This window comes from Fundulus heteroclitus, chromosome 2 (assembly GCF_011125445.2).
Source record: "Fundulus heteroclitus isolate FHET01 chromosome 2, MU-UCD_Fhet_4.1, whole genome shotgun sequence".
Taxonomy (NCBI): domain Eukaryota; kingdom Metazoa; phylum Chordata; class Actinopteri; order Cyprinodontiformes; family Fundulidae; genus Fundulus; species Fundulus heteroclitus.
In genome coordinates, this window is record NC_046362.1 from 36,066,663 (window position 1) to 36,092,482 (window position 25,820).

Consider the following 25,820-nt stretch of genomic DNA (forward strand, 5'->3'; position numbering starts at 1 on the left):
CAGGCGTGGTGCGAATCGTATTGTTTCATAATAACCTAAGTGAGTTTGAGCTTAAGGTCACAAACTGATGGCCAGACATTAGGCTCAAGGATTTTCTTGTAGAAATCAGAATTCATAGATCCACAACCAAAGCATCCCCAAACCATCACACTGCCACATTGTTTGATTATTATGTTGTTTTTTGATATCTCATATTAGTTTTACCCCACATGCAACGAGACGTAGGCCTTCCTCGTCAATCCACAGAATATTTTCCCAAAATTCTTGTCAATCATGAGCTGTGACCTTCACTGGGGTAAGTTAGGCCTGCCAAGCTCTAGATGTTATTCATGGTTCTTTAGGGACCTTCTGGATGGATGACTTAAAGCTATAGTTGTCACGATTTGGGTTTTGTTTTGGTTTTAACGTTTTCACCGTCGGTGGATAATGCTTCACATTGTGGTTCCCTGGAGACCCAAAGTATTGGAAATGGCTTTCCAAGCCTGTCTAGGCTGATAATTGTCAGAAATGTCGTTTCTCATCTGTTCTTGAATTTCTTTAGATTGAGAACAATGTTGCTGCTTTCTGCAAACTTTTAGCCTGCTTCATGATGTCATACAGTTTTGCCAATAATCAGGTCTGGGTGTTGCTGGTTACAAAATGTGATTATTCACAGTTTATTCTTGTTAAAGATGATATCTTATTCAAAAAGAATGGAAATTTGAAATGTTTTAAGTTTACAAAGTAGAAATCAATAAGAAGACAAAACACTTCCCACAGCTCCTGATGTACACATACATAGAAATAATAAAAAATATGTAAGTAAACCTGTTCATACCACATGTTTTCCAATAATTTGAAGGATTCTCTATAAGGCAGCTGCTTTTTTTAGGTTACTTACTCCAGCACTGACAGGGAGGGAAAGCAAGTCAGCGATTTGCCAAGGTTTTGCATGTCAGGCTTGGTCCACTTCTGATTCAACAGTCTGGAAAAAATATTCAAAATTTAATACAAATATAGCTTTTGGACTGTAACCATGTAATTTAAACAGATCTGTAATTTTTCTATTTTACGGTAAAAAAAAAAAAAATGGCTAAGATTGTGCACCTCCTTCACTGAGACAGCTCTGGTCTCCAAAGTTTTTATTCACAAAGCAAATAGTGCTAAAAATCTTTCTACACAAGCAGCCCATTTAAGTGTGGCAAATATGTGTAATTTGTCTTTATTTACATCAGTTTGCATTTTTCCTCACTTCATATCCCAAATATGACCTTCTGCAACAAACACAGCAGCTAAAGAGGGGTGGAAAGACATATAAAATATTTATTCAAAGTACCCTTCAGTTCTTAATGAATAAAGCACTGAGGCAGTCTTTAGACACATTTATCAATCCCTAAAAGGAAACTACCAAAGCAGACAGCTTTTATAAAGAGTTAAATGTGTAACAGCAAGATAATATCATACCTCACTTCTGGCTCTGGCTTAATCCTATGGCTGCAAACACAAACACATAAGAAAAGGTGAGAATTTTGTGTTCTTTTATAATTCTATTGTCTTTTACCTGATTATGAAACTCACCTGTTTAAATCAGATTTTTGAGAAAAAGTCAACATCAAATCTTTGATCCCACTGCAAGGACAGAGACATGCAAACAGCTTAGGAAAATATCTGTTAACTTGGCTAAATGTTTCCTTTGTGTTCCTCTCTAATTGTATTTGGGTTTATAGAAAAGTTCTTGCCATATTCAGTTGTTTGCACTTCCCATTAAGATTTTGCCACATCAGTCCATTCCTTTGTGTTTAGCATCAATATTTTATCAGTATTTATTGTGTTCTTTCATCCATGTTTGTTTTAATTCTCTTATGTTGGTTTCAGGCCATTTGTAGGTCATTGCTATTCTTAGTTGAGCTCCCTTTCTGCTGGGATTCATATGGAAATATGAATGTACAACTCTGTGAACAATAAAGTCCCCCTGCTGGCCGATAAGCAGCAGCAGCTTTGACTCGTCTGGACTTCTTTGAGTTTTCTCTCCAACAGCGTTACTGTCTGTTTCACATCTCCTCTGATCATCTCCTCACGGTTTTTCATTGTCCATTGCTAGATTTCTCCCTTTACACTGCAGTTTTTCTGCCTGTCCTGTCCTGTTTGCTCTGTTCATGATCTGCACGTTTTCTGTTTTATTAATAAACCTTCACCATGCACATAAAACAAGACAGAGACCATCAAGAAGTAGTTCATTCATTTCTGTAATGATCTAAATTAGCTTGTGAATATCGCAGAAACAAGATGCATTAGAACGCCTTCTGTTAATTTATCAGTGTGTGTGTGTGTGTGTGTGTGTGTGTTTTCTTACTCTGCATGGACATGTTGGATATTCAAACAGGAAGAGGCCTGTTTAACAAGACACTCTGCTGCTTTCAGAGAAGTGTTGTTTCGTCCCAGCCTGACGGATAAACACAAACACAAGATTAAAACGGACGTTTGCTACTGTTTATATATATATAATTATATATTTATATATATATACACACACATACATACATACATACATACATACATACATACAGACAGATAGATAGATAGATAGATAGATAGATAGATAGATAGATAGATAGATAGATAGATAGATAGATAGATAGATAGATAGATAGATAGATAGATAGATAGATAGATAGATAGATAGATAGATAGATAGATAGATAGATAGATAGATAGATAGATAGATATTTATATAGATATACATATTTAAATATATATAGATATACATATTTAAATATATATAGATATACATATTTAAATATATATAGATATACATATATAGATATCTATGTTCGTGAGCGGTTTAGACATACTTCACAGAGACCAAGTTTTGTAGTTTGGCAAGAATGTCAGCAATGTGTCCGATTCCTTCATCTTGCAGATTGTTGTCACTAAAACTGAAGCAAAAAGCACAGAAGCAACATTTAAACCTGCACCGCCTCATTTGTGTGTGACCTGAGGAGCTTCTTATGGTCTGCCATGATATTTAGCTTTTGTATAGAATATTTTATCTAGTTTACAGAAAGCATACTTGAGCTCAGTGATGCTGGGACAGTTCTGCAGACCAGAGGCCAAACTCGCAGCCCCCACAGCAGTCAGGCTGGCACCACAAAACCTTAATAAGAAGAAACAGATTAAATCTGAGAAGGGAAAATTACTGCAAATTTATTGAGTGCCGTAGGAAACAAAAACCTGGACCATACTCTAGTTTGCTCAGCGTCGTGAATCGAGGTAGAATGGAGGAGAGCTTCTCTGCAAACTTGTCACCATACTTGCGGCTGTGAAAACTGTAATTAACAAAAAAAAATTGTACCACAAACAACAATTTGAAAGTTTCAAATGAAAACATGTGATAAAGTCACAGTGTACATGTGTTTTTAGAGGTGTTCGTAACATTTGGATATGAACAGAAACAATAGGACAAAAATCTATGATTTAATTTCCTTCATGATATCATCTGTCTGAGCACGTCTGTCTTCAAACCTTGTGTGGAACCGCATGTTCGAGCCTGTCCTGTAGACAAATGTTTTCTGATAAGACAGACTTTCCTGGTAAGGGTTTGCATGCTCTGTGTTGAAGCGTTATACCTCTAAGTTTTATATGTCCACTGCAAATGCTTTTATTGCTTTTTGTCTGCAGGCCCGTTGGTTTTAGCAATACCATGACCAAACTTGGGAAGTTACATGTAATGTTCTGTTCTGGTTTATGTTATTATTTTGGTTAAAGTTAGTTTTCCTGTCTTGGATTAGTTTGTATGTTACTTTGGTTCAGTATTTTGTCTAGTTCAGTTCTGTCCTGTTTCCTGCCACTTGTCCTGTCACTCTTTCAGCCACTTCTTCTCCTTCTGATTAGTTCCACCTGTTGTGTTTAATTAGCTCTCCCTCTCTCCTTTGTTCTCCTGCCTATTTATACCTGCCTCAGTTCTCTGCTCCCTGCCAGAACGTCACATATGTTTTGCTTCCCTGTTCGCCTGTCCTCCGGTAAGAGCTCTCCAGCATTATGTTTTTTGCCTGTCAATCTGTTTTCCTGATTCTTGTCTGATCATCTGTTTTTGAGTTTGCCAGTTTCCTGTTTTTGTTTTGGATCTGCTTGGATGACTGCTCAGAACCCGACTCTGGATAGTTTTTGTATACATGCCTGATTCACCATCTCCTTCAATAAATCCTGTTCATCTTACTTTTTGTGTCTGGCTGAATACCGGGTTCATCTCATCCGTAAATCATTACAGTACGTTCTGGCCATAACATGAACCCGTCGCCAACACAAGTTTTTGTTTCAAGAAGACTAATTCTTGCTAACATTACACCAGATGAGCATTTCAGTTATTCACCAGATTTTTTTTTGGAGGTCGAAGAGGACGTGGTCCGGGAGCTACGTCCGGATCTGTTTCCAGAACCGCCTCTGTCCCTCTCTGCTGACATGAAGGCAAGGGAACCAACGGCAGTCAGCATGGTCCCCTCTCGTCAGGAGGTTTCTGCCTCTAAGCGGAATTCTTCATCTCGCCGCCGGAGGCGAAGACGGCAAGTTGCTGACCAGGTCTCCACTGGTTTTGTTGATCAGTCGATCGAGTCCACCCCAGTGGCCGTTTTTTGTTCGGCAGACGAGAGCCCACGTCTTTCCGGAGCCGAATCACCCACAACACCTCTTAGTGACGCCTCCAGCTCTGATTATAAATTACTAGAGGAGAGGATAAGAACTTTCGCCCCAGTGATTAAGCAGTTGAGAGAGGCTCTGTTCTCCCACTACTCAATTGAGTTGGAGGAAAAATTAAAGGAGGTTGAGGGACACTATAGGTCAGCCCTCCAGGCTTTCTATAGCCCACCAGCACCTGTCCCTGAGGGTCCGCCTCTCCCCAAGTCTCCAGAGGGGGCCCTGGAGGGTCCGCCTCCCCCCAAGTCTCCAGAGGGGGCCCTGGAGGGTCCGCCTCCCCCCAAGTCTCCAGAGGGGGCCCTGGAGGGTCCGCCTCCGCCCAAGTCTCCAGAGGGGGCCCTGGAGGGTCCGCCTCCGCCCAAGTCTCCAGAGGGGGCCCTGGAGGGTCCGCCTCCGCCCAAGTCTCCAGAGGGGGCCCTAGAGGGTCCGCCTCCGCCCAAGTCTCCAGAGGGGGCCCTGGAGGGTCCGCTTCTGCCCAAGTCTCCAGAGGGGGCCCTGGAGGGTCCGCTTCTGCCCAGGTCTCACGAAGAGACCCAGGGGAGTCCGCCGCCAGTGAGCGCCGAGGAGACCCAGGGGGGTTCGCCGCCAGCAAGCGCCGAGGAGACCCAGGGGGGTCCGCCGCAAGCGGGCGACGAAGGGGTCCAGGAGGAACCGCTTCTGCCCAAACCCCATGAAGGGGTCTTGGAGGACCCACCCTCGATTTCAGCTCCAGTACCAGTTCCCTGCAGCTTTAAAGCCCAGCCCCCAGTGCTGGCTCCCCGTAGCTTTAAAGGACAGTCTCCAGTGCCTGCTCCTCGCTGCTTTAAAGGACAGTCTCCAGTGCCTGCTCCTCGCAGCTTTAAAGGACTGTCTCCAGTGCCTGCTCCTCGCAGCTTTAGCGCACTGTCTCCAGTGCCAGCTCCCCGTAGCTTTAGCGCACTGTCTCCAGTGCCAGCTCCCCGTAGCTTTAGCGCACTGTCTCCAGTGCCAGCTCCCCGTAGCTTTAGCGCACTGTCTCCAGTGCCAGCTCCCCGTAGCTTTAGCGCACTGTCTCCAGTGCCAGCTCCTCGTAGCTTTAGCGCACTGTCTCCAGTGCCAGCTCCCCGTAGCTTTAGCGCACTGTCTCCAGTGCCAGCTCCCCGTAGCTTTAGCGCACTGTCTCCAGTGCCAGCTCCCCGTAGCTTTAGCGCACTGTCTCCAGTGCCAGCTCCTCGTAGCTTTAGCGCACTGTCTCCAGTGCCAGCTCCTCGCAGCGTTAAAGCACCCCTGCCCGAAGCCTGTAGCCAGGTCCTGCCCGAAGCCTGTAGCCAGGTCCTGCCCGAAGCCTGTAGCCAGGCCCTGCCCGAAGCCTGTAGCCAGGCCCTGCCCGAAGCCTGTAGCCAGGCCCTGCCCGAAGCCTGTAGCCAGGCCCTGCCCGAAGCCTGTAGCCAGGCCCTGCCCGAAGCCTGTAGCCAGGCCCAGCCCGAAGCCTGTAGCCAGGCCCAGCCCGAAGCCTGTAGCCAGGCCCAGCCCGAAGCCTGTAGCCAGGCCCAGCCCGAAGCCTGTAGCCAGGCCCAGCCCGAAGCCTGTAGCCAGGCCCAGCCCGAAGCCTGTAGCCAGGCTCCCTTGTCTGTAGCAGCCTGTAGTCAGGCTCCCTTGTCTGTAGCAGCCTGTAGTCAGGCTCCCTTGTCTGTAGCAGCCTGTAGCCAGGCTCTCTCTTTAGTCGCCTGCAGCCAGGCTCCCTCTTTAGATTCCTGCAGCCAGGCTCCCTCTTTAGATTCCTGTGGCCAGGCGCCCCCCTTAGCCTGTAGTCCGGCGCCAGGGTCTGCTTTCTTTCTCTCCAGGGCCCGCCGACGGGTTCCGAGGTTCCTGCTCCGCCGACGGTCTCCTGGACACCCGCCGGACATCCTGACTCGCCGGGGCCGCCCGCCGGAGAGCCCGTCGCGCCGGGGCCGCCCGCCGGAGAGCCCGTCGCGCCGGGGCCGCCCGCCGGAGAGCCCGTCGCGCCGGGGCCGCCCGCCGGAGAACCCGACACGCCGGGGACGCCCGCCGGAGAACCCGACACGCCGGGGACGCCCGCCGGAGAACCCGACACGCCGGGGACGCCCGCCGGAGAACCCGACACGCCGGGGACGCCCGCCGGAGAATCGGCCACGACGGGGACGCCCGCCGGAGAATCGGCCACGCCGGGGCCGTCCTCCGGATCACCCGCCACGCCGTCCTCCGGATCACCCGCCACGCCGTCCTCCGGATCACCCGCCACGCCGTCCTCCGGATCACCCGCCACGCCGGGGCCGTCCTCCGGATCACCCGCCACGCCGGGGCCGTCCTCCGGATCACCCGCCACGCCGGGGCCGTCCTCGGGGACGCCCGCCAGATCACATGTCACGCCGGGGCCATCCTCCGGGACGCCCACCAGACTTTTCTTCCGAGAGACTTTTGTTGGTTTTGGTTCGCCCTGTCGGGTTGTTTTTGTTTTGATGGGACAGTTGTGGACTTCTTACACCTGCTCGCCCAGTTCTGGGTTGTTTTGTTTTGTTATTACTCTGTCCCTCCGTCCGGTAACCCCCTCCACCCACCCGGTTTAGTCTGTTTTTGTTTTTCAGATCAAGGGACGTCTGGAATCCGTCCTTGAGGAAGGGGCTCTGTAATGTTCTGTTCTGGTTTATGTTATTATTTTGGTTAAAGTTAGTTTTCCTGTCTTGGATTAGTTTGTATGTTACTTTGGTTCAGTATTTTGTCTAGTTCAGTTCTGTCCTGTTTCCTGCCACTTGTCCTGTCACTCTTTCAGCCACTTCTTCTCCTTCTGATTAGTTCCACCTGTTGTGTTTAATTAGCTCTCCCTCTCTCCTTTGTTCTCCTGCCTATTTATACCTGCCTCAGTTCTCTGCTCCCTGCCAGAACGTCACATATGTTTTGCTTCCCTGTTCGCCTGTCCTCCGGTAAGAGCTCTCCAGCATTATGTTTTTTGCCTGTCAATCTGTTTTCCTGATTCTTGTCTGATCATCTGTTTTTGAGTTTGCCAGTTTCCTGTTTTTGTTTTGGATCTGCTTGGATGACTGCTCAGAACCCGACTCTGGATAGTTTTTGTATACATGCCTGATTCACCATCTCCTTCAATAAATCCTGTTCATCTTACTTTTTGTGTCTGGCTGAATACCGGGTTCATCTCATCCGTAAATCATTACATTACAGTGAGAATCAAAAACCACAGAGAACAGCGGTTTCAGCTCCTCGATGACTCAAACAAAGATCTCCATCAAACCACTTTCAAAATTGGAGGGAAAACATTTTTTTCTTAATTTTCATTTTTTTGTTCAAACAATCTGAATCTGCGTGACTTTTCTTTGTTCCGTCCATATCGTGCATCGCTGTGGGAGACCTTTAGTTGTTTTGTTGATCTTCAGAGTATTTTATTGTTCTTCTAGCTCAGATCAAGTCCTGTGAACTTCTGCAAACACATTCAGGCTTTCTTATTTTGCAGCCAATCTGATTGGTACTGATCAAGGTCAGCGCGAGCCGTAAAGCAATTATAACAAAACCTTTTCATCTGAATGTGGCTCCGCCCACAGTATGAGGGCCTATTCTCCTGTGAAGCAAGTTCAGACTCATTTAAATACAGCCAAAGTCTGAGCGGAAGCAACTAAGTAAAACAAAAAGGTTTTATTCTGAGACATCCCAGTAGTAAAGTAGTGGTTCCTTTAGTAGCTAATTCAGATCAGGCACGTCTTGCCTGTTCAGTCTCAGTGCTGCAGGATATCATAGCATACTGACTGAGAGGCTGTAAAAGTGGGCGGGATTTTCTGGTACAGTGCAAAACTGGATCAGATCCAATCTGGCAGACTAGGACGACTTTGTGCCATTTGCTAATAATTCACCAAGCAAACAAAGTTTCATTGTTGGGTCCTTTTTTTTCTACATCTATTCAATACCCTTAGCTCAGATTAGGAATTGTTACAATAATTATGCTGACGACATGCAACTTCTTTATATTTCAGTGCCACGACCTGTAAAAGTCACTGAGCTCCAGGTTAATGCAGATGAAACAGAGGTCATTTGGGAAATTTGTTCCCAAAAACTCAAGGTTAGAGATCAAAGCTGGACTAGACAACATGAAGCTAAAGGCCACAGAGAAGCAAAAAGAACCTGGGCTTTAACATGGACTCAGGGAGGAAGTTAAAACAACATTCAGTTGATAACTAAATCAGCCAACTACCATCTAACGAACACCATAACCAGAGTAAAGGGTGAGCAAATGCTTTTGTTTTCAGTAGATTAGGTTTTTAAAGTTATTTCCTAACTGGTCTCCACCAGCTCATCCAAAATGCTGCTGTCCGCCCAGAAACATCAGGATTGTTTGATGTTACGGCAGTTTTCAAAATCGCTGCACTGGCTCCCTGTTAGTATAAGGATCAAATTTAAAATGTTGTTTATGGTCTTTAAGACACTAAATAGTCTTTTTTACATTTTTGTGGTTGCATTTGAACAATATCAGATCAGAGACTGAAACCCACTACGGAGAAAACTCATTTCAGCCGCTTGTATCCGGGATCTCGTTCTTTCGGTCACGACCCAAAGCTCGTGACCATAGATGAGGGTAGGAACGTAGATCTACTTAAATAGCATTAGTAATTTTAATGAAGCACGCATTGTTTGCCAGATGAACTGTAACCGAGCTGGACTTTTTGAATTGAGAAAGCTTCCTGGAGAGGAAGCGAAACGTCTTAAACAACGGAAAACAAGTCCAGTTGCTTTGTTTTTTACTTTCTTTGGAATGACCATGACCTGGATGACTGAGAATCTTCACCAGCATACAACTTTAACCGAGCATCTCTTAACATAGCTACAAGAAATAATAGTATATCTGGGTCTGGATGGCTGTTGTAAACTAAAAATAATGACATTTATTTATGCAGAAAAGAGTTATTGTAACTAATATTTAAAAAAAAATGTACACACACATCACATTTTTAATCTGCCACTCTGCTTTCTGACCACTTAAAAAGTTAATTTTGTTTAAAAAGTCTTAATAAATGGCCACTGGAGTTTTTTTTTTTTAACATGATGCTGTGTTTAAATAAAATTTTTGTAATTATTTATTTGCAGACGGTGAACTTTAAGCATGAATTAGTTGAATCTATGAGCTGAGGTGTAATTCTAAGCGTAAGCCACACTGCTGACGTCTTTGTGAAACCCACCTGAGGGAACGAATGTGCTGACACCTGGACAGGGCGTCTAAACACTCCAGCTCCATCGAGCAGGCGCCGAAATCCAAACCGGCACCTCTGTTGCCGACTGAGTTGACCACAAACACCAGAGCGTCGATATCGCTGGGTAACAGCCAGAAGTTTCGCAGCTCCAGGGTTGGTCGCACGCTCACAACCTGCCGAGCCAGTTGTTGGTTCTGGCTCTCCTGAACGCAGTGACAGAGCTGCAAAATCTGTCAGAGCACAAGAAGCCAAGCTGAGGATGACGATTGAAAATATGAATGTGGTAAATGGGGTACCTCTTTGTAAAATCACCTTTGGTCCAGTCAGGGCGGTGCTGCGACACAGAGCCTCCAGTAATTTGAGAACGAGGGATTGGCGTTTCTGGACCCAGGTTTTGGCTCCTTTCAAACCCGCTGCGCCGGCAACGAGAGTCAGAGCAGGAGCGCAGTCTGACGACGCCAGACCACAGACGTACAGGTAGAGAGAATCAGTGAACACCGTCTTCTGGTCGGATTTAGTCGTCCAGCGAGTTTTCAGACTGAATCTGAGGAAACAAACAGAGATGGTAAAAAAAACAGACATTATAAATCATTTTAAAATTTTAAAAACACGGACAGAGAAGTTCAAGCCTCTGCAGTCAGGTGCAGAGAAGAGTAAGAAAATTTTACCTAAATGTTGAAATATAAACCCTGTCTTGATTTAACTGTTATAAATAAATATTTATGCACAAAAGCAACCATGCCTGTTTAATGGCAGATCATCTGGGCTTTACCTTGAAAAGAAAATACAAGATTTTCCAAGCTACTCAAATTTTCGTACATAATTTCATGCTACCTATCACTTGTTAATGCAAAAATAAAAAGAGGATCTTTATTATCCTTTGACATTCGACTGGACATGCCGTAAGATTTCACAAGCAGAGTTACCCTTTTAAAGGCATGAACAAAAACCTGAGGCTAAACAACTGAACACAAAACCACAGAATATAAAGTTATTCTTATTAAAAAGGTAAAACAAAAAAAAACAAGAAAATTTATGACAGAAAGGGTTTCCTGATGATTTTGTAGAACCAGCTTTTAAAAGTGACATTATATGTAAGTAGAGGATGTCATGGTAAAGCGACCAGGGCCTTTCACTGGAGTTCATAAGGATGTTATATTAAAGGCTAAAGGTTTACTTTATTAATGCCACTACTTTAAACAGCTTCATGTTTCTCATCCTTCTGCAAAACCCGTAACACAATGCTAAAGGCAGGGAGGTCAGTGGGTTTAAATCAGGGATGATATGTTGGCAAAACAAAAACTCTGTTTTCTGAAGCAGAACATGCAAAACAACAGCTTTGCATCAGAAAGCTGAGAAAGTGTTACTTTCATCTGACTTAATGAACTTTTTCTTAAGCGTAGATAACGAGTTTAATTTATAATGGGCTGTGTAGCAAAGTAGAGTTTTACATCTGTCTAATTCACAGTCTGGATAAAAGGAGCATTTCATCAGCACATGTTTATGTACTTAAATTGCAACGTTGCATGTTGTAAAACAACATGGTTACGGTTATGTATAACCATAACATGGTTATGGTTATGGTTAATGTTTTACATTAACCATGGTTAATAGAAAACATTCACTATCTCCACCACTAGTCACAAAACTTTATTGATACGTGTGAAGAGCACACAAGCATTCAGAATTGATTTTAACTACTGCTTTGAAATATCGCTGCAGGAAAATATTTCACTTTTACAGCCCAAGAACCAGAACTATGCTCAAATTCTTCAAAACTCCGTTGAATATTAGAATTAAATTTTCAATGAGAATCTGGGATTTACTGTGACCCTAGGCTCTAAGTATGGTTTTCGGTGAAAATGTAATATTTCCACCATCAGCTGCAGAGAAGGATTCTATGTTTGATGGTAATGAAAGTAATGGCTGTGCAGTGCAAGGAGGAAGCAGAAAGTTTAAAGAGGCTCATGCCCCAAACAGTTCAAGATATCAACCACTAACACCCCCTCACAGGTAAAATCAGCACTAATAATAAGACTTTAGCAGAACAAAGATCTGAGAAGGTCCAATAATAAATACTGGAATTAACTTACAAAAATGGTACCAAATTCCTTTAATTTTCCCCTTTGGTTTCATGAATGTGTTTTCTTACTTCTTCTTCAGGTGTGCATCAGTAACATCACTGCTTGTCATGATCCTGAGTGCCGCCAGAAACTCCTGCACTGTGAGATGAACGAAGCAGTACGCGTCGACGAGTGATCCGTCCTGACGTCTGAACTCCACCTGACAGGAAGACGACACGCCGCTTGATTTATAACACCAGCCGTCTGACACTTGTTAATGAATTCAAACCATGACGCTGGAGTCAAAAATCCTTTTAAAATAAAGGATTTAGGACATGGTGAGCATAATCTGTACAACAATTCAAACAGCAACTTATCAAGCAAACAATAAGGTTTTTACAAGCAATATAACTCCAGCAACTCTAAATGTTAAAGTTAATTTCCCTTATTGCTCGTTCATTTTCACTAACAAGGCCATCCACTTTCTCCGACTAATTCTGACCACCGCCCAACAAAGTAGCATCAACAATCAAAAAGGGAAAGAAGGTTTAATGATGAAACAAGAAACTCTTTAAAGCATAATATGTTTTAAATAAGCATCAGTCTGTTTCGTTACACCAGTTTTGCTACCTCAGAGCTATTTAGCTGATGTTCTTTCAATGCTGTTTCCTCAAAGTGCTGACATGTTGGTTATGATGGTTAATGTTGATGTCAATAAGATTCCTAACAAACTCTGAATTGATTAAGCATTGCTACATCTCAATTAATCCATTATGATTGACTTTATTTTCATTTGTTGTCTTGTATGTTCTATCTAGTAGCAAGTAGTGTTTCCTAGTGTTTTATTAAGCAGAATAAGTGACGTAACAGGGAATTATTAGTTTAATAAATAACAGCTTGTGAAATCGTAGGTGTTTGTGATTATTTTGAGTCAGAAATTGAATGGTCTCAAAGAGTTACCTAATCATCTCCTTTTGAGTTAATTCTACTGAATAAACTGAGACATTTTCATTGGGTTGTGGTGAAGGATTAAAACTCCAATTGAAGTTATTGATAAAGTTGTCAACGTTTGCTGGACAAGTCTAACCAGTAAACAGCTGGTTAGATAACACTTTCCCCTTATAAATAAGTTCATAACTGCTAATTAAACCAATTGTTAGTGTTAATCATTACAGGCTCATAGCCCCTGATCCCAACCATTTGAATACATTTTCGTTATAGCTATCCTTTGATTTTAAATGATATATTATAAATTATAATTGCCAATTATAATTAATAATAATCTTCATAATCGAACAGGTGTGATTGCATATTATAACAAAAGCAATATGGGCTTCCTGAACACCTCAGCAGAGCCACAGCCCCACGTTTCTGATTTTTTTTTTATTTGTATGCTGTAATATTCAGAGAAATGTTATTTGGGGTTTTGTATGTCTGTAAGCCAGAATCATGTGTAGGCTAAATGATTTCCACTTTTAGCACTGAAAAGCTGAAGCAATGAAACATTTGATGATATTCCTGAAATGCCGCTGTGACATGGCTTCTATGTTTCAGGCCCTGTGCTCACGACAATGATCCATGAAGAAAGAAGCTGTTGTTCTGTTTCTGTTAACACGTCTGCATGACAACGTTTCAATCACCATCTCCGCGCACGCAACCCTAGAAGAAACGCTAAAAATGATGTCATTTCCCTGCCACACCACTAGTAGGCGGTATGTAGTTGGAAACACAAAAACATGCAAACTAACACTTCCTGCTTAACTTCTACTGATTGCACTCATGCTGTGCATTTGGCAGAGCTCGTGTGTACAACAACGGAGACCAGGTTTTTTTTTAAGCCCTTCACCTTTGAGAACCCGTTTCTGGATCGTACCGTTTTTTTCAGATTCAACCCTGTGGGGTGGACAGACAGCAGAGATGCAACAACACGTGTCTGTTTTAATCAAAAAGCGCCGCCGCGTGCACAGGGCCTCAGTCCTGCATGCATAAATACGCTGAAAACAGAGACAACTGCAACCACGTCTGACCTGTGACAAGAGTCCTGCCTTGAGTGATAACTCCAAAGTATGTTGTGGAATGTCTTCTTCCAAAAAGACAATCTTCCTCTCCTCCAGCCCTCCCCATGCTAGCCGACTGAGCTCACACAGCTCGGCTGGATGCAGAGTTTGAGCGTTCCATGTAAACTCGGTACTGCACAAAGAAATGTAGAACACATGTGTTCGCTTGTGTTACATTTTAATTGATCAACAGAATTATATAGATTAACTGTAAGTTATTTGGAATTTTAGTTGGAAATAATTTTTGATCTGGTGCATGTGTGGCTGAGTTTTTTACACTTACCTCTGAGGAAATCCTGAGGTCTCTGCCCTGTCATTTCCTCCTCTGCGGTACAGGCTAAGAAATGCAGCAACAGCAGCGAGGTAGATCTGAGTCTGGGTCGGAGGGATTTGTGCTAATGTACCAGTCAGTCTGACGCTGCTTTTCTTAAAGTCCATTATTGCCTTTTCGACTGCTTCACCTTTTATACTTCGTAGTGGTATTTTTGAAGGACTGTCTGTCCTGCTGTCCACTCCATCAGGAAATTGTGCCCCCTTTCCCTCTATTTCTACCTGTTTTTTCTTTGCTTCAACTTCTTTTTCTTCCAGCATCTGCTTCTCTTCTGCATCTCTGCGTTGGTGCAGTAAATGTTGCAGATAGACGCAACAGATATTGCAGAGGGCAGGGAGTGAGGACATGTCCAGGAGGTGTCGACTGGAGAAAAGAACCTCTGCTGCATCTGCTCCAAGGTTTCCATCTGGTTTTAGAACATTGGAATTGAGACATTAACAAATTAAAAATCCTATTTTAGTCTACTTGAGTGGGAACATCACCCAAAAATTGTAAATTAATAAAAACAACCATGTATAAAAAAAATAAAAAAGCTGCTGACCTGTAGTTTTGAAGGTTGAAACTAATGAGTTTTAAATTAAAGGACATCTCTGACAAAACTACAGGCACACCAAACTATCGGCCAGGGATCAGAATTATCCAGTTTTCCCTTTGTCTGCTTTGATTAGTGATTGGCAAATCAAATAATAAAATATCTGAATCTCTGTTAAAGGAGCACCATGTAACTTTTAGCCACTAGGGGAGCTAGACCTGTAACTTCCAGGTTTAGCACCCCTGATGGCCACTGGCGGCACTGCACTGTCACAAAATTAAACAGTCGTCCTCCGTGTTTTGGAATCTGATAGCAGAGCACTTTGAACCAGCACTTGAGGCCGCATTCACCCCTCTGGATTAAATCCAACATCAGAGAACCAAGAATATGTCTAATCAGGTAAGTGTCATACCTGTTTTATTATTACAGCAGTCTGAGCTCAGACTGCCATAACCTAGAAAGGGCCATGCACACATGGCTGAATGATATAGAGCTACGCACTAGGTGATTCAGCGACGGATCTGACCCACCTCGATACATGCCAAGTGCTGCATATTGACATGAAAAATAATTTAATGCATCCCAAATTAAGTTAATACTTGCATCAAAACTTACACGGTGCCACTTTAACAATCTGTTTTACACAATAAAACACAGACAATTATTTGGTTCTTACCAAGATTAAAACCTTAGCTTTAGACGTGTTTAGAAGTGTGATTCGTCTTGTTTTAAAAGTTTTTTTATTTTTATTTTGAGTGTTTAACTTCACACTATAAACTTAAATGCACTTAAGGACGCTGCTGCCAACTGTCCAACATTCTTCCTCTGCTAATCCCAACCAGCCACACCTGCAAAGATGTTGTAAATATTAATAAGAATAGTTAAATACTGAGAAGTTTGTAGGGGTGAGCTGCCTTTTATTTTGCATCAGTTTTCTTCTTCTGTTTTTATTTAGGGTCGTAAGTGATTGCTGTTTCTTTATGTTAATTAGGTAAGTTTGGTTATTTGAGATAGTTTGCATTTGTTTGTTATTTTGGCCTAACCCTAAGCTCACTCTGAATTCAATTGAACTTCTTCTGTTATTGTAAAACTTTATTTTTTTTATTAACATTGAAAATAAAATATTTAAACTTTGTTTTGTGCTTGAGGTTTGGAGATGACGGATCACGTTATGGTCAAAACAAGGACCTTTGAAGAAAACGGATTCTCTGCTGTAAACTGTGCTCACAGGTAAATCTTATTTTGTGTGTTAATTTCTCTAAACGCCACCACAACTTTACTAGAAAGAGAGAAATAAAGGCTTACCTTTCCCACCAAAGAAACTGTTGACATACTCCTGGATTTCATGGTGGTCCCACGACAGCAGCTGCCCCACTTTGTCCGACAAACCATCCAAATCCATAACGTCGCGCACACGACACGTGACCAACACGGTGCTTCCTGCGAGAAGTCGACGGTTCAACAGCCCTGAGACGAGGTCTGCGACCGGCAGAGGTTTATACGAGTCCAACGGCTCATTCTGAACTTTCTGCCGCTTCAGTTTTTTCTGAAACTCGTCGTAGCCGTCCAGCACCCAGCAGCTCTGCTCTGGATTGGAAAGGAGGTAGTCCACAATGGCTTGCTGCTCCAACAAAGACAAGACAAAAGTTGGCATGAAATATATATTTAAAATATGTTTTAGCAAATATCTGAACATGTACAGTTTACTGGTTAGTCTGCTAACCTACTGCAGTCATGCACTCTAAAGCAGGAGTTCTAGTTTCCCCTTATAAAACAAATACATCTATTTTGCCCCATCAACATAACTATCCATCCCTATTTTACCACATTAATCAAGTATCCAGCGTACAACTTGCTATTTGATGGCAAACAAATTGATAGCAGTAGCAGTAGCAGATAGCAGAGTTTTCATATGACAGTACCTTTGCATCATTGTCCCCGTTAGGTGGGAGGTAGTGCTGAAACAGCAGTTCAGACAGGGAAAGAGGGGCGGTCAGGAGGTTGAGTTGACGAAACTCCAGCAAGACAAACAGCTGGGATGAAGGGATAGGGCCCTGGATGATACGAGAAGAATGAAAATGTGAAAACATCCCGCTGGGGAACAGCTTGACGAGGCAAATAAACTTAGAAACTGTTATACTACATTGGAAAGTGTTGTGTGATAAAGCTCTTTCATTTGGGCATATCTGGGCTTGACATTTGCATTGGCACTTTATCTGTGTCCTAATAAATCCTGTAAGATCTAAAAATGTATCTATATAACTGCTACAATCAAACCTTTACCAGGTACCTCCTGGCAAATTCATATCAATCCTCCCTACTGTGGCTCCTTGTAAAATCTTGGCAATAGCTTCAAATTTAGACGTATTATTATCACATGTATATTCCTAAAAGAGACTGCTGCAAAATACTCTATAACAACATAATTCTGATTTTTTCCGAATGTAGGTCAAGGCACCAGTTTGACTTAAAGTTTCGAGCATCCAGCATGCTGAGGAATGTTAGGCGCTGAATTAAAAGTGCTGATCTAATTTTTTTTTTGCACTATTTGAGTCACACCAACCGTCTAGAGATGGTGCAGCTTTCCTGTATAAATGGTGTGTGACAGCTTTGTAAAAAGATCCATGTCAGCCGGCCTATCTGGTGATCCGATTGGGTAAACTGCCAACTGTCGAGTGCATAATAAGGCGAGGCCAGAGCTTTGTTCACCCGTGTAATCATGTTTTCCCACTCTGTTGAAATGAAAGGTTGATCTAACACTAACAGTGAGACGCAGGTTTTAGTATTTTTAGTGGAATTAGTTTTTTGTTGTGAAACCAGCTCCAAGTCACATGTTTTCTTTAACTAAAATCTTTTAAAAAGCATACAGTATGTTTGATTAAACAATCATTTGCAGACTGGCCATTTTAGCCTGTTGTTATTTTTCTTTTGTATATTTATACCTGGTCTTGTAAAGAAGCCATTTGGGTCATGCCGTTGCTTCTAAGACGTGATCTAAATAAAAACCCGAACTGAGTTGAGTTTTTTCCTCTGCTGGGAGTTCAGAAGATCAATAATTGTTGTATTTGGATCTTCTTTTTAAAATTTCACTGACCTGGAACATTCTCTAAATCTATCTGGGATGAAAAGTTCACTGAAAATAACGACTGCAAGTCTAATCGGAGACCGCAATTTAGTTTTACTTTCATTTCTGTATAAAATAAAAGTATGCAGCATGTAAACACGTGATCTGCAGAAATGTGGTTACATGCAAAATGAGTGTGTGACATCACTGAGCAACATGATTTTTAACAGGTACTTTCCTTTGATACAAGTTGGGCAACCTTATGATCACGTATTTTTCTTTTATTATTTAATTCCCCCTGCAGGGCATGGCACTGGATTCATGGCTGGTTTCACAAATGATCCACAACTTAAAACAACAAAAGTCCTACTCTTTGTTCTTGCAAATCATTTTATTTCCCTTTACTTTAAGTCTTCTAATCAGTACTGATATTCCAGCAGCTCAACAAGAACCTAAGTTTACTGGGAAATTAGGTATTTATAGTCACTAGAAAGAGTGAAGGGAACCTACCAGTTGTTCAGCCCACTGCTGCCCCAGAGAGGACATCAGCAGAGTTTTTCCTGATCCGGCTTGACCAGCAAGAACGGTCACTTTTCCTGCACATCCCCGCAGAAAGCTCTCCAAAGTCAGTCTGGACTCGGGCCACCCGTAATCACCGTCAGGTTCTAATGAGAAAACGTTTAAGGAATTCATTACACAGTCCACAGGCTTCAAATAAATGTATGCTTCTTCCCGCTGCAGAACAAAAGAAACAGCAGACCGATCCTGACCTGGAGTTCTGCTGCCTCTTTCTGCAGAACCGGGGGTCTGATCGGGTCGGTCCCTGGCTCTGTTTGCGGTTCTTATGCTGACCCAAATTTTGTCCGGCTGCACGTCCTTCACCAGGCCCTCTGACGCTCGCTTCCACCTCCGCTGCAGTAAACCGGCCACTTCACTCTTGTAATGCTCCCAGTAATCTGCGGGCAGGTTTAACGTACGAACTTGTAAAAGAAAACCGTTTAGTGAACTGCAGGACAATGAGGTCCGAACATGCGACTGGAGTTTTAGTTTTCAGTTAGTAGAACCCTAAACTAAAGCTGTGACATGTCCCTGAGATGGTGGAGATGTATCTTTTGTATTCACACACATCTTTCCTACAGATCTGAGTTTAAACCCATTAATGTAATATTCAATAAAAAGTAAGGATGCATTAAATCTCTGGTTAAATCCTCTATAGATACGATAAGAAGTTGTTTTCTTCAGAGGGTTATGAGAAAATCAATTTAACTTAAAAAGCACCAACAGGGCATTCCTTGAATGAAGTCAAATGTAGACGCATGCATTGCAGCCATCTTGTGTATCGCCTCAACAGACATTAAAATGGCAACAACAAAACAAGCTGCTGCGTTGGTATCTGCTGGAGGGACTAGTGATATGGTGATAATGATCATATGAAGGGAATTTCTTTCCACTGATTTTCCAAAACCCCGGAGGATTACAGAGAAATGTCAGTGATAAATGACATTGTATCTTTTTAAGAAGAACCATCCGTCTCATGCATAATGCTGCCCTCAACAGTATGATGTCCCTCCAGGCTGTCCAACCAGAGTAGTAAGCTAAGTTTCTATATATATTTATGTTCAAATGTCTGCAAACTGAGAGCATGGGAAACCAAAGTCTGATTGCTCGTGATTGCGTGCAGGTTGTACCAATGCGTGGGCGTTTGGTGAGCTGCTCCTCTGCAGGCGGCGTCAAAGGCTGCTCATCCCTCTCACAGGAAGTTGTGCCTATTGTGCAGGGACAACACGCTGCATGACAATGCTTACAAAACACTTCAACATAAAAAGTCAGGTATGTCATAAAAAGAGCAACAGGTCTGACGATTTGCAATAATATCCCTTCGTCTTCACTTTAAGGTTTCAAATCGTCTTGGAATGAATGAAACGGAAAGCAGAGGCAGGAAACAAAAGACAAACAGCATCAGACATCCTCCAAATGTGCAGCTCTGTCCAAAAAACAAACTCAGGTTTCAGTTTCATTGTTTCTGGATTTTAATCGGTTTAGTAATATAAAACTTTATCATATCAACAAAACGTACTTAACAGCACTGTTACCCTGGCAAAAGAATTACTGATTGTTGACTGATGAATAATTTAGAGCTGAATTTAAATAGATGTTTAGGGTTATGTGCAGAAAGACCACTACATACAGAATTTAGGAATTTTATATTTAAAACTAGTATTTATTAGAAAAAATAAAGCGTTTGAAGCCATGAAAAAATAAACACAAACACACAACACACTGTTAAAAATATCAAGTTTGCTTTAATTTTTGTTGTTTTGGAAACTTTTAAACGTTTGTCTTTCCAGGATTAAAGGACTGATGTCTCAGAAGGATCTGGAAAAACTAATCCATGTTTATCTTTAGTAGAACTGATCACTGCAACGGTGTTTTCACAGGACTGCCTAAAAAGTGGATCAGAACGCTGCAGCTGATCCAGAACCTGCTGCCCGTGTCCTCACTAAGACTAAGAACGTAGAGAACATGGACCCGGTTCTGAAGTCCTCACTAAGACTAAGAACATAGAGAACATGGACCCGGTTCTGAAGTCCTTCCACTAAGACTAAGAACGTAGAGAACATGGACCCGGTTCTGAAGTCCTTCCACTAAGACTAAGAACGTAGAGAACAGGGACCCGGTTCTGAAGTCCTTACTAAGACTAAGAATGTAGAGAACATGGACCCGGTTCTGAAGTCCTTACTAAGACTAAGAATGTAGAGAACATGGACCCGGTTCTGAAGTCCTCACTAAGACTAAGAACGTAGAGAACATGGACCCGGTTCTGAAGTCCTTCCACTAAGACTAAGAACGTAGAGAACATGGACCCGGTTCTGAAGTCCTCACTTAGACTAAGAACGTAGAGAACATGGACCCGGTTCTGAAGTCCTTCCACTAAGACTAAGAACGTAGAGAACAGGGACCCGGTTCTGAAGTCCTTACTAAGACTAAGAATGTAGAGAACATGGACCCGGTTCTGAAGTCCTTCCACTAAGACTAAGAACGTAGAGAACATGGACCCGGTTCTGAAGTCCTCACTAAGACTAAGAACGTAGAGAACATAGACCCGGTTCTGAAGTCCTTCCACTAAGACTAAGAACGTAGAGAACATAGACCCGGTTCTGAAGTCCTTCCACTAAGACTAAGAACGTAGAGAACAGGGACCCGGTTCTGAAGTCCTTCCACTAAGACTAAGAACGTAGAGAACATAGACCCGGTTCTGAAGTCCTTACTAAGACTAAGAACGTAGAGAACATGGACCCGGTTCTGAAGTCCTCACTAAGACTTAGAACATAGAAAACATGGATCCGGTTCTAAAGTCCTCACTAAGACTAAGAACGTAGAGAACATGGACCCGGTTCTGAAGTCCTTCCACTAAGACTAAGAACGTAGAGAACAGGGACCCGGTTCTGAAGTCCTTACTAAGACTAAGAACATAGAGAACATGGACCCGGTTCTGAAGTCCTCACTAAGACTAAGAACGTAGAGAACATGGACCCGGTTCTGAAGTCCTCACTAAGACTAAGAACGTAGAGAACATGGACCCGGTTCTGAAGTCCTCACTAAGACTAAGAACGTAGAGAACATGGACCCGGTTCTGAAGTCCTTCCACTAAGACTAAGAACGTAGAGAACATGGACCCGGTTCTGAAGTCCTCACTAAGACTACGAACGTAGAGAACATGGACCCGGTTCTGAAGTCCTCACTAAGACTAAGAACGTAGAGAACATGGACCCGGTTCTGAAGTCCTTCCACTAAGACTAAGAACGTAGAGAACATGGACCCGGTTCTGAAGTCCTTCCACTAAGACTAAGAACGTAGAGAACATGGACCCGGTTCTGAAGTCCTTCCACTAAGACTAAGAACGTAGAGAACATGGACCCGGTTCTGAAGTCCTCACTAAGACTACGAACGTAGAGAACATGGACCCGGTTCTGAAGTCCTCACTAAGACTAAGAACGTAGAGAACATGGACCCGGTTCTGAAGTCCTTCCACTAAGACTAAGAACGTAGAGAACATGGACCCGGTTCTGAAGTCCTTCCACTAAGACTAAGAACGTAGAGAACATGGACCCGGTTCTGAAGTCCTTCCACTAAGACTAAGAACGTAGAGAACATGGACCCGGTTCTGAAGTCCTTCCACTAAGACTAAGAAAGTAGAGAACATGGACTCGGTTCTGAAGTCCTTCCACTAAGACTAAGAACATAGAGAACATGGACCCGGTTCTGAAGTCCTCACTAAGACTAAGAACGTAGAGAACATGGACCCGGTTCTGAAGTCCTTCCATGGCTCCCTGGATCTCAGAGAATAGACTCTAAAATCCTTCTGTCAGTCTATAAATCCCTGAATTAGCACCTAAATCCATCACAGACTTGTTATCAGGGCATCAACCCTCCAGACCACTCAGGTCTTCTGGCTCCAGCCTGCTCTGCAGAACCAGAACCAGAACCAGACATGGAGAAGCAGCATTTAGTTCCTATGCTCCACTGATCTGGAACAAACTCACAGAAAACTGTAAAAGTGCTGAAAGCCTGAGTTCCTTTAAATCAAGGTTAAAAACCGGTTCAGAATTGCCTTTTAATATTAATGTTCATTTCAAACTGTTGTGGATCCCTGAAACTTCATTAGATTAAGTTTTTGTCCAATTTATCTTGACCTGCTGCTACTATTCCACTGCAATGTGCTTTCCTCTATAATGTTTAATTTATCATGTTCTGTTCATGTACAGCACAAAAGAATTGTCTTGTTAATCAAATGTGCTATTCAGATAAACGTGCCTTTCCTTGTACGTGTTTTTTTTTTTCTTAATTTAAACCAGTTTTTAACTGGGAAAAAACTTAGTCGTGGTCATCCTTTGGTACCATTCAATCTCACTGATAAAAAGCAAACTTAAATTACCTGCATCTTCCAAAATTGCTGTCTCTGTTGGTGTATTCTTCAAATAATCTGCTGAACAAGCAGAAGCGGCAGAATAAATAAATACAATATTGTCTAAACTGTTTTTTATTGATTATAATATGATAATGCACTTATTGACTAAAACCACTGAGCTCTAAATTTAGCTCCCAAAAGAAATGCCCTATTTGGATGTAATTTTGTGCTTGTGGAAAGCAGCCAAAGTCACCAAAATAAATGTTAGCGTTACAAGTAGAAAAACAGGATGCCTCGTTGACAACCGTAGCAGCAAATTATGAAGTTTTATGGTTAAACCTCTGGATTTGAATGAGACTGGGTGAGGATTGAATTTGACTTTGTAAAGAGCCTAGAGATGCCATGTGTTGTAAATTGGCGCTGTATGAATAAACTGATATGATTTTGACCTGATTTGTTCAACAGATGGAATGTGGCTCTGTAATGCTTGGTGAAGATATAGCTAAGCTTCACATTTGTCTGTGACCTGACATACCTCTTAGTTTCAACACTGGGCCTCTGTGTACACCCAATAAACCCAGCAGCTGCACTGCAAACCTCATGCAAAGCCACGATGTGACTTCCATCAAGCTCCGCCCAGTGCAGGTGAAACTGTCCAATGAGACGACAGCGGCTGTTGTCTGGTGACCTTTACTCGGTTTTCGACTGACGGGAAAACTCTTCAGTAACTTCCTGATTAAACTAAATCATATAACAATAAATGCAATAAAATATAGGATGATAATAAAACAACGACAAAAAGTCAGACTACATCTAAATTAATACAAAAAGAGATAAAGTGCTCTTTTCAGCCCTTTTCACCAGAAACACCTGCAAATGGATTTTACTCCAGGTGTCGTTCCAGTCTTGGCGGTGTAAACATTTTAAAAATGGTAAGCTCAGGAAATCTTTGCAACATTCAGGAACAACTTGTCTGTGGTTAAATGTTAAGTAAAACTTGTTCTCCTAACGCTAACCTTAATGGGTTGGAACATTGTGAAGAGAGAGCGCCTCTTTTTGATCAAAATGAAACAAAAAGCCCACAAAGAACCCACAAATGTACCAAAGAGAAGCAGACGGAGGGGAATACCTTGCTGTACTAAACGTGACATAGAGACATGCAAACAGTTGAAACCAGAAGTTTACATGCACTATAAATAAGACACATTTTTTTTCTTCCTCACTGTCAGACATGAAATCAGAATAACCTTTTTCCTTTTTTAGGTCTGTTAGAATTACCAAAATTATATCTATTTGCTAAATGCCAGAATAATGAGAGAAGGGTTATTTTTGACAAAACATTACTACAAGTTTACATCCACTAAGATCACTATTGCTTTAAACAATTTGGGAAAGGCACACCTAAAACCTCTTTGTGTAACATAATGGGTCAAAAGAAATTAGCCAAGATATCCGGTAGAGAACTGTTGACTATCACAAGTCTGGTTCATCCTTGGTTGCAATTTCTAAATCCCTGAAGGTGCCACGTTCATCTCTTCAAACAATTATCTGCAAGTATAAACACCATGGGATTGTCCAGCCATTGTACCGCCCAGGAAGGAGATTGTGTCCCAGAGATGAACGCACTTTGTTCCGAAATGTGCATACCAACCCAAGAACAGAAACAAAAAACCTTTGCGAAGATGCTGGTTTAAGCTGGTTAAATGCCGGTTAAGACAGGAAAGGTTTATTCAGTCTGAAAGTGAGAAAACAAACATATTTGTCTTTTGATATAGTGTTTCTGAACTTTTGGTCTCAACTGTACGTCAAAATAAAAGACAGGCAGAAAGGGGGACACCACTAATCAGCTTGGTTAACATAGCACAAAAAAACCAAAGACTTCCGTCTCAAAGAAAACACGCAGCATTTATTTGGCCATGAGGGGCTTCATTTGAAGATGGTTTCAGTTTCTTCTCTGCAACAACTTGAGATTGGTGTAAAGAGCTTAGTTCAATGAAATGTTAATCATTCAGCCAACAAATACTCAAACTAAACTAGTTCTGAAAACCAGAAAAGAACCGCCTCTCTCACAGTGGGAACTTTCACGAGAATGAATGATAGTTGCCGTGATGTGTCTAAGAAATATTAGATCTAAAAATGATCATTGTGTGTCACGATTTCACACTCACTGCAATCATATCCAGCCACAGACATGAGCCTCGACTCCAGGTGCATGGGGATGTCTTCACACAGAAGACAAACCATCTGAAGGAAGTTGCAGCATTCTGCAGTGGTGGCGTGTCTGAAGTACTCCAGCATGGCTTCAGCTCGGTCTGATGCGGCAGCGCGGCCGCCGGCTGCTGGTCTGTTCAGCCACGCGGCGTCACTTGCCGCCGTTTGGCTGAGCTGCATTATGACTGAGTCCGGCTGACAGCGAAGGATGCGGAGCAGCTCTGAGAACTCCTGAGCCAAGACGGAGTTCACATTTCCATCGTCAGGGTCGAGCTCCTCATCCATGATCAGACGCCATCAGCTAATGTACACACAAAAAAATCACAAAAAGGCATTTAGTAGTAGTGGAAATTAGGGATGCACTTGTCTAGTAGCCAGAAGCAGATCATTTTCCATTTGCCTTGATCAGTGATCCAACCACCAGAAAACAAAAATCTAATTGTTTTCCTGTCAGTGAATGCACCATGCATGAGTGCATCATGTTTTCGAAAAACAGCGACACTCTTCTGTGTGGAAGTTATTACTGTGTGGAGAAGAGTCAAAATAATGTTGTAATGTTTTAGCTGAGGCAGATGAGCGTTCACACTGAGCCTGGTTCTGGTTCTGCTGGAGGTTCTCCTCCCTGTTAAAGGGGAGTTTTCCTCTCCACTGTCGCTTCATGCATGCTCAGTATGAGGGATTGCTGCAAAGCCATCAACAATGCAGACGACTGTCCACTGTGGCTCTACGCTCTTTCAGGAGGAGTGAATGCTGCTTGGAGAGACTTGATGCAACCTGCTGGGTTTCCTTAGAGAGGAAACTTTATGACCAACCTGGA

General features: G+C 42.5%; 1 protein-coding gene across 1 annotated transcript in view; it reads right to left on the reverse strand.

The window, feature by feature from the left end:
• Positions 1-25,820, reverse strand: part of nlrc5 (NLR family, CARD domain containing 5) — a 52,367-nt gene that overhangs the window by 22,651 nt on the left and 3,896 nt on the right. Inside the window, exons 2-19 of the mRNA XM_036126489.1 lie at positions 24,961-25,304; positions 19,572-19,649; positions 18,654-18,839; positions 18,394-18,548; positions 16,742-16,873; positions 16,125-16,440; positions 14,240-14,693; positions 13,927-14,089; positions 11,989-12,119; positions 10,149-10,380; positions 9,825-10,066; positions 3,222-3,305; positions 3,050-3,133; positions 2,832-2,915; positions 2,333-2,422; positions 1,558-1,608; positions 1,444-1,473; positions 881-964 (exon numbers count right to left, since the gene is read on the reverse strand). Of these exons, the coding sequence (XP_035982382.1) occupies positions 881-964; positions 1,444-1,473; positions 1,558-1,608; positions 2,333-2,422; positions 2,832-2,915; positions 3,050-3,133; positions 3,222-3,305; positions 9,825-10,066; positions 10,149-10,380; positions 11,989-12,119; positions 13,927-14,089; positions 14,240-14,693; positions 16,125-16,440; positions 16,742-16,873; positions 18,394-18,548; positions 18,654-18,839; positions 19,572-19,649; positions 24,961-25,288 (2,924 nt within the window). The 5' untranslated portion in view covers positions 25,289-25,304. The remainder of the gene's footprint in view (positions 1-880; positions 965-1,443; positions 1,474-1,557; positions 1,609-2,332; positions 2,423-2,831; positions 2,916-3,049; positions 3,134-3,221; positions 3,306-9,824; positions 10,067-10,148; positions 10,381-11,988; positions 12,120-13,926; positions 14,090-14,239; positions 14,694-16,124; positions 16,441-16,741; positions 16,874-18,393; positions 18,549-18,653; positions 18,840-19,571; positions 19,650-24,960; positions 25,305-25,820) is intronic.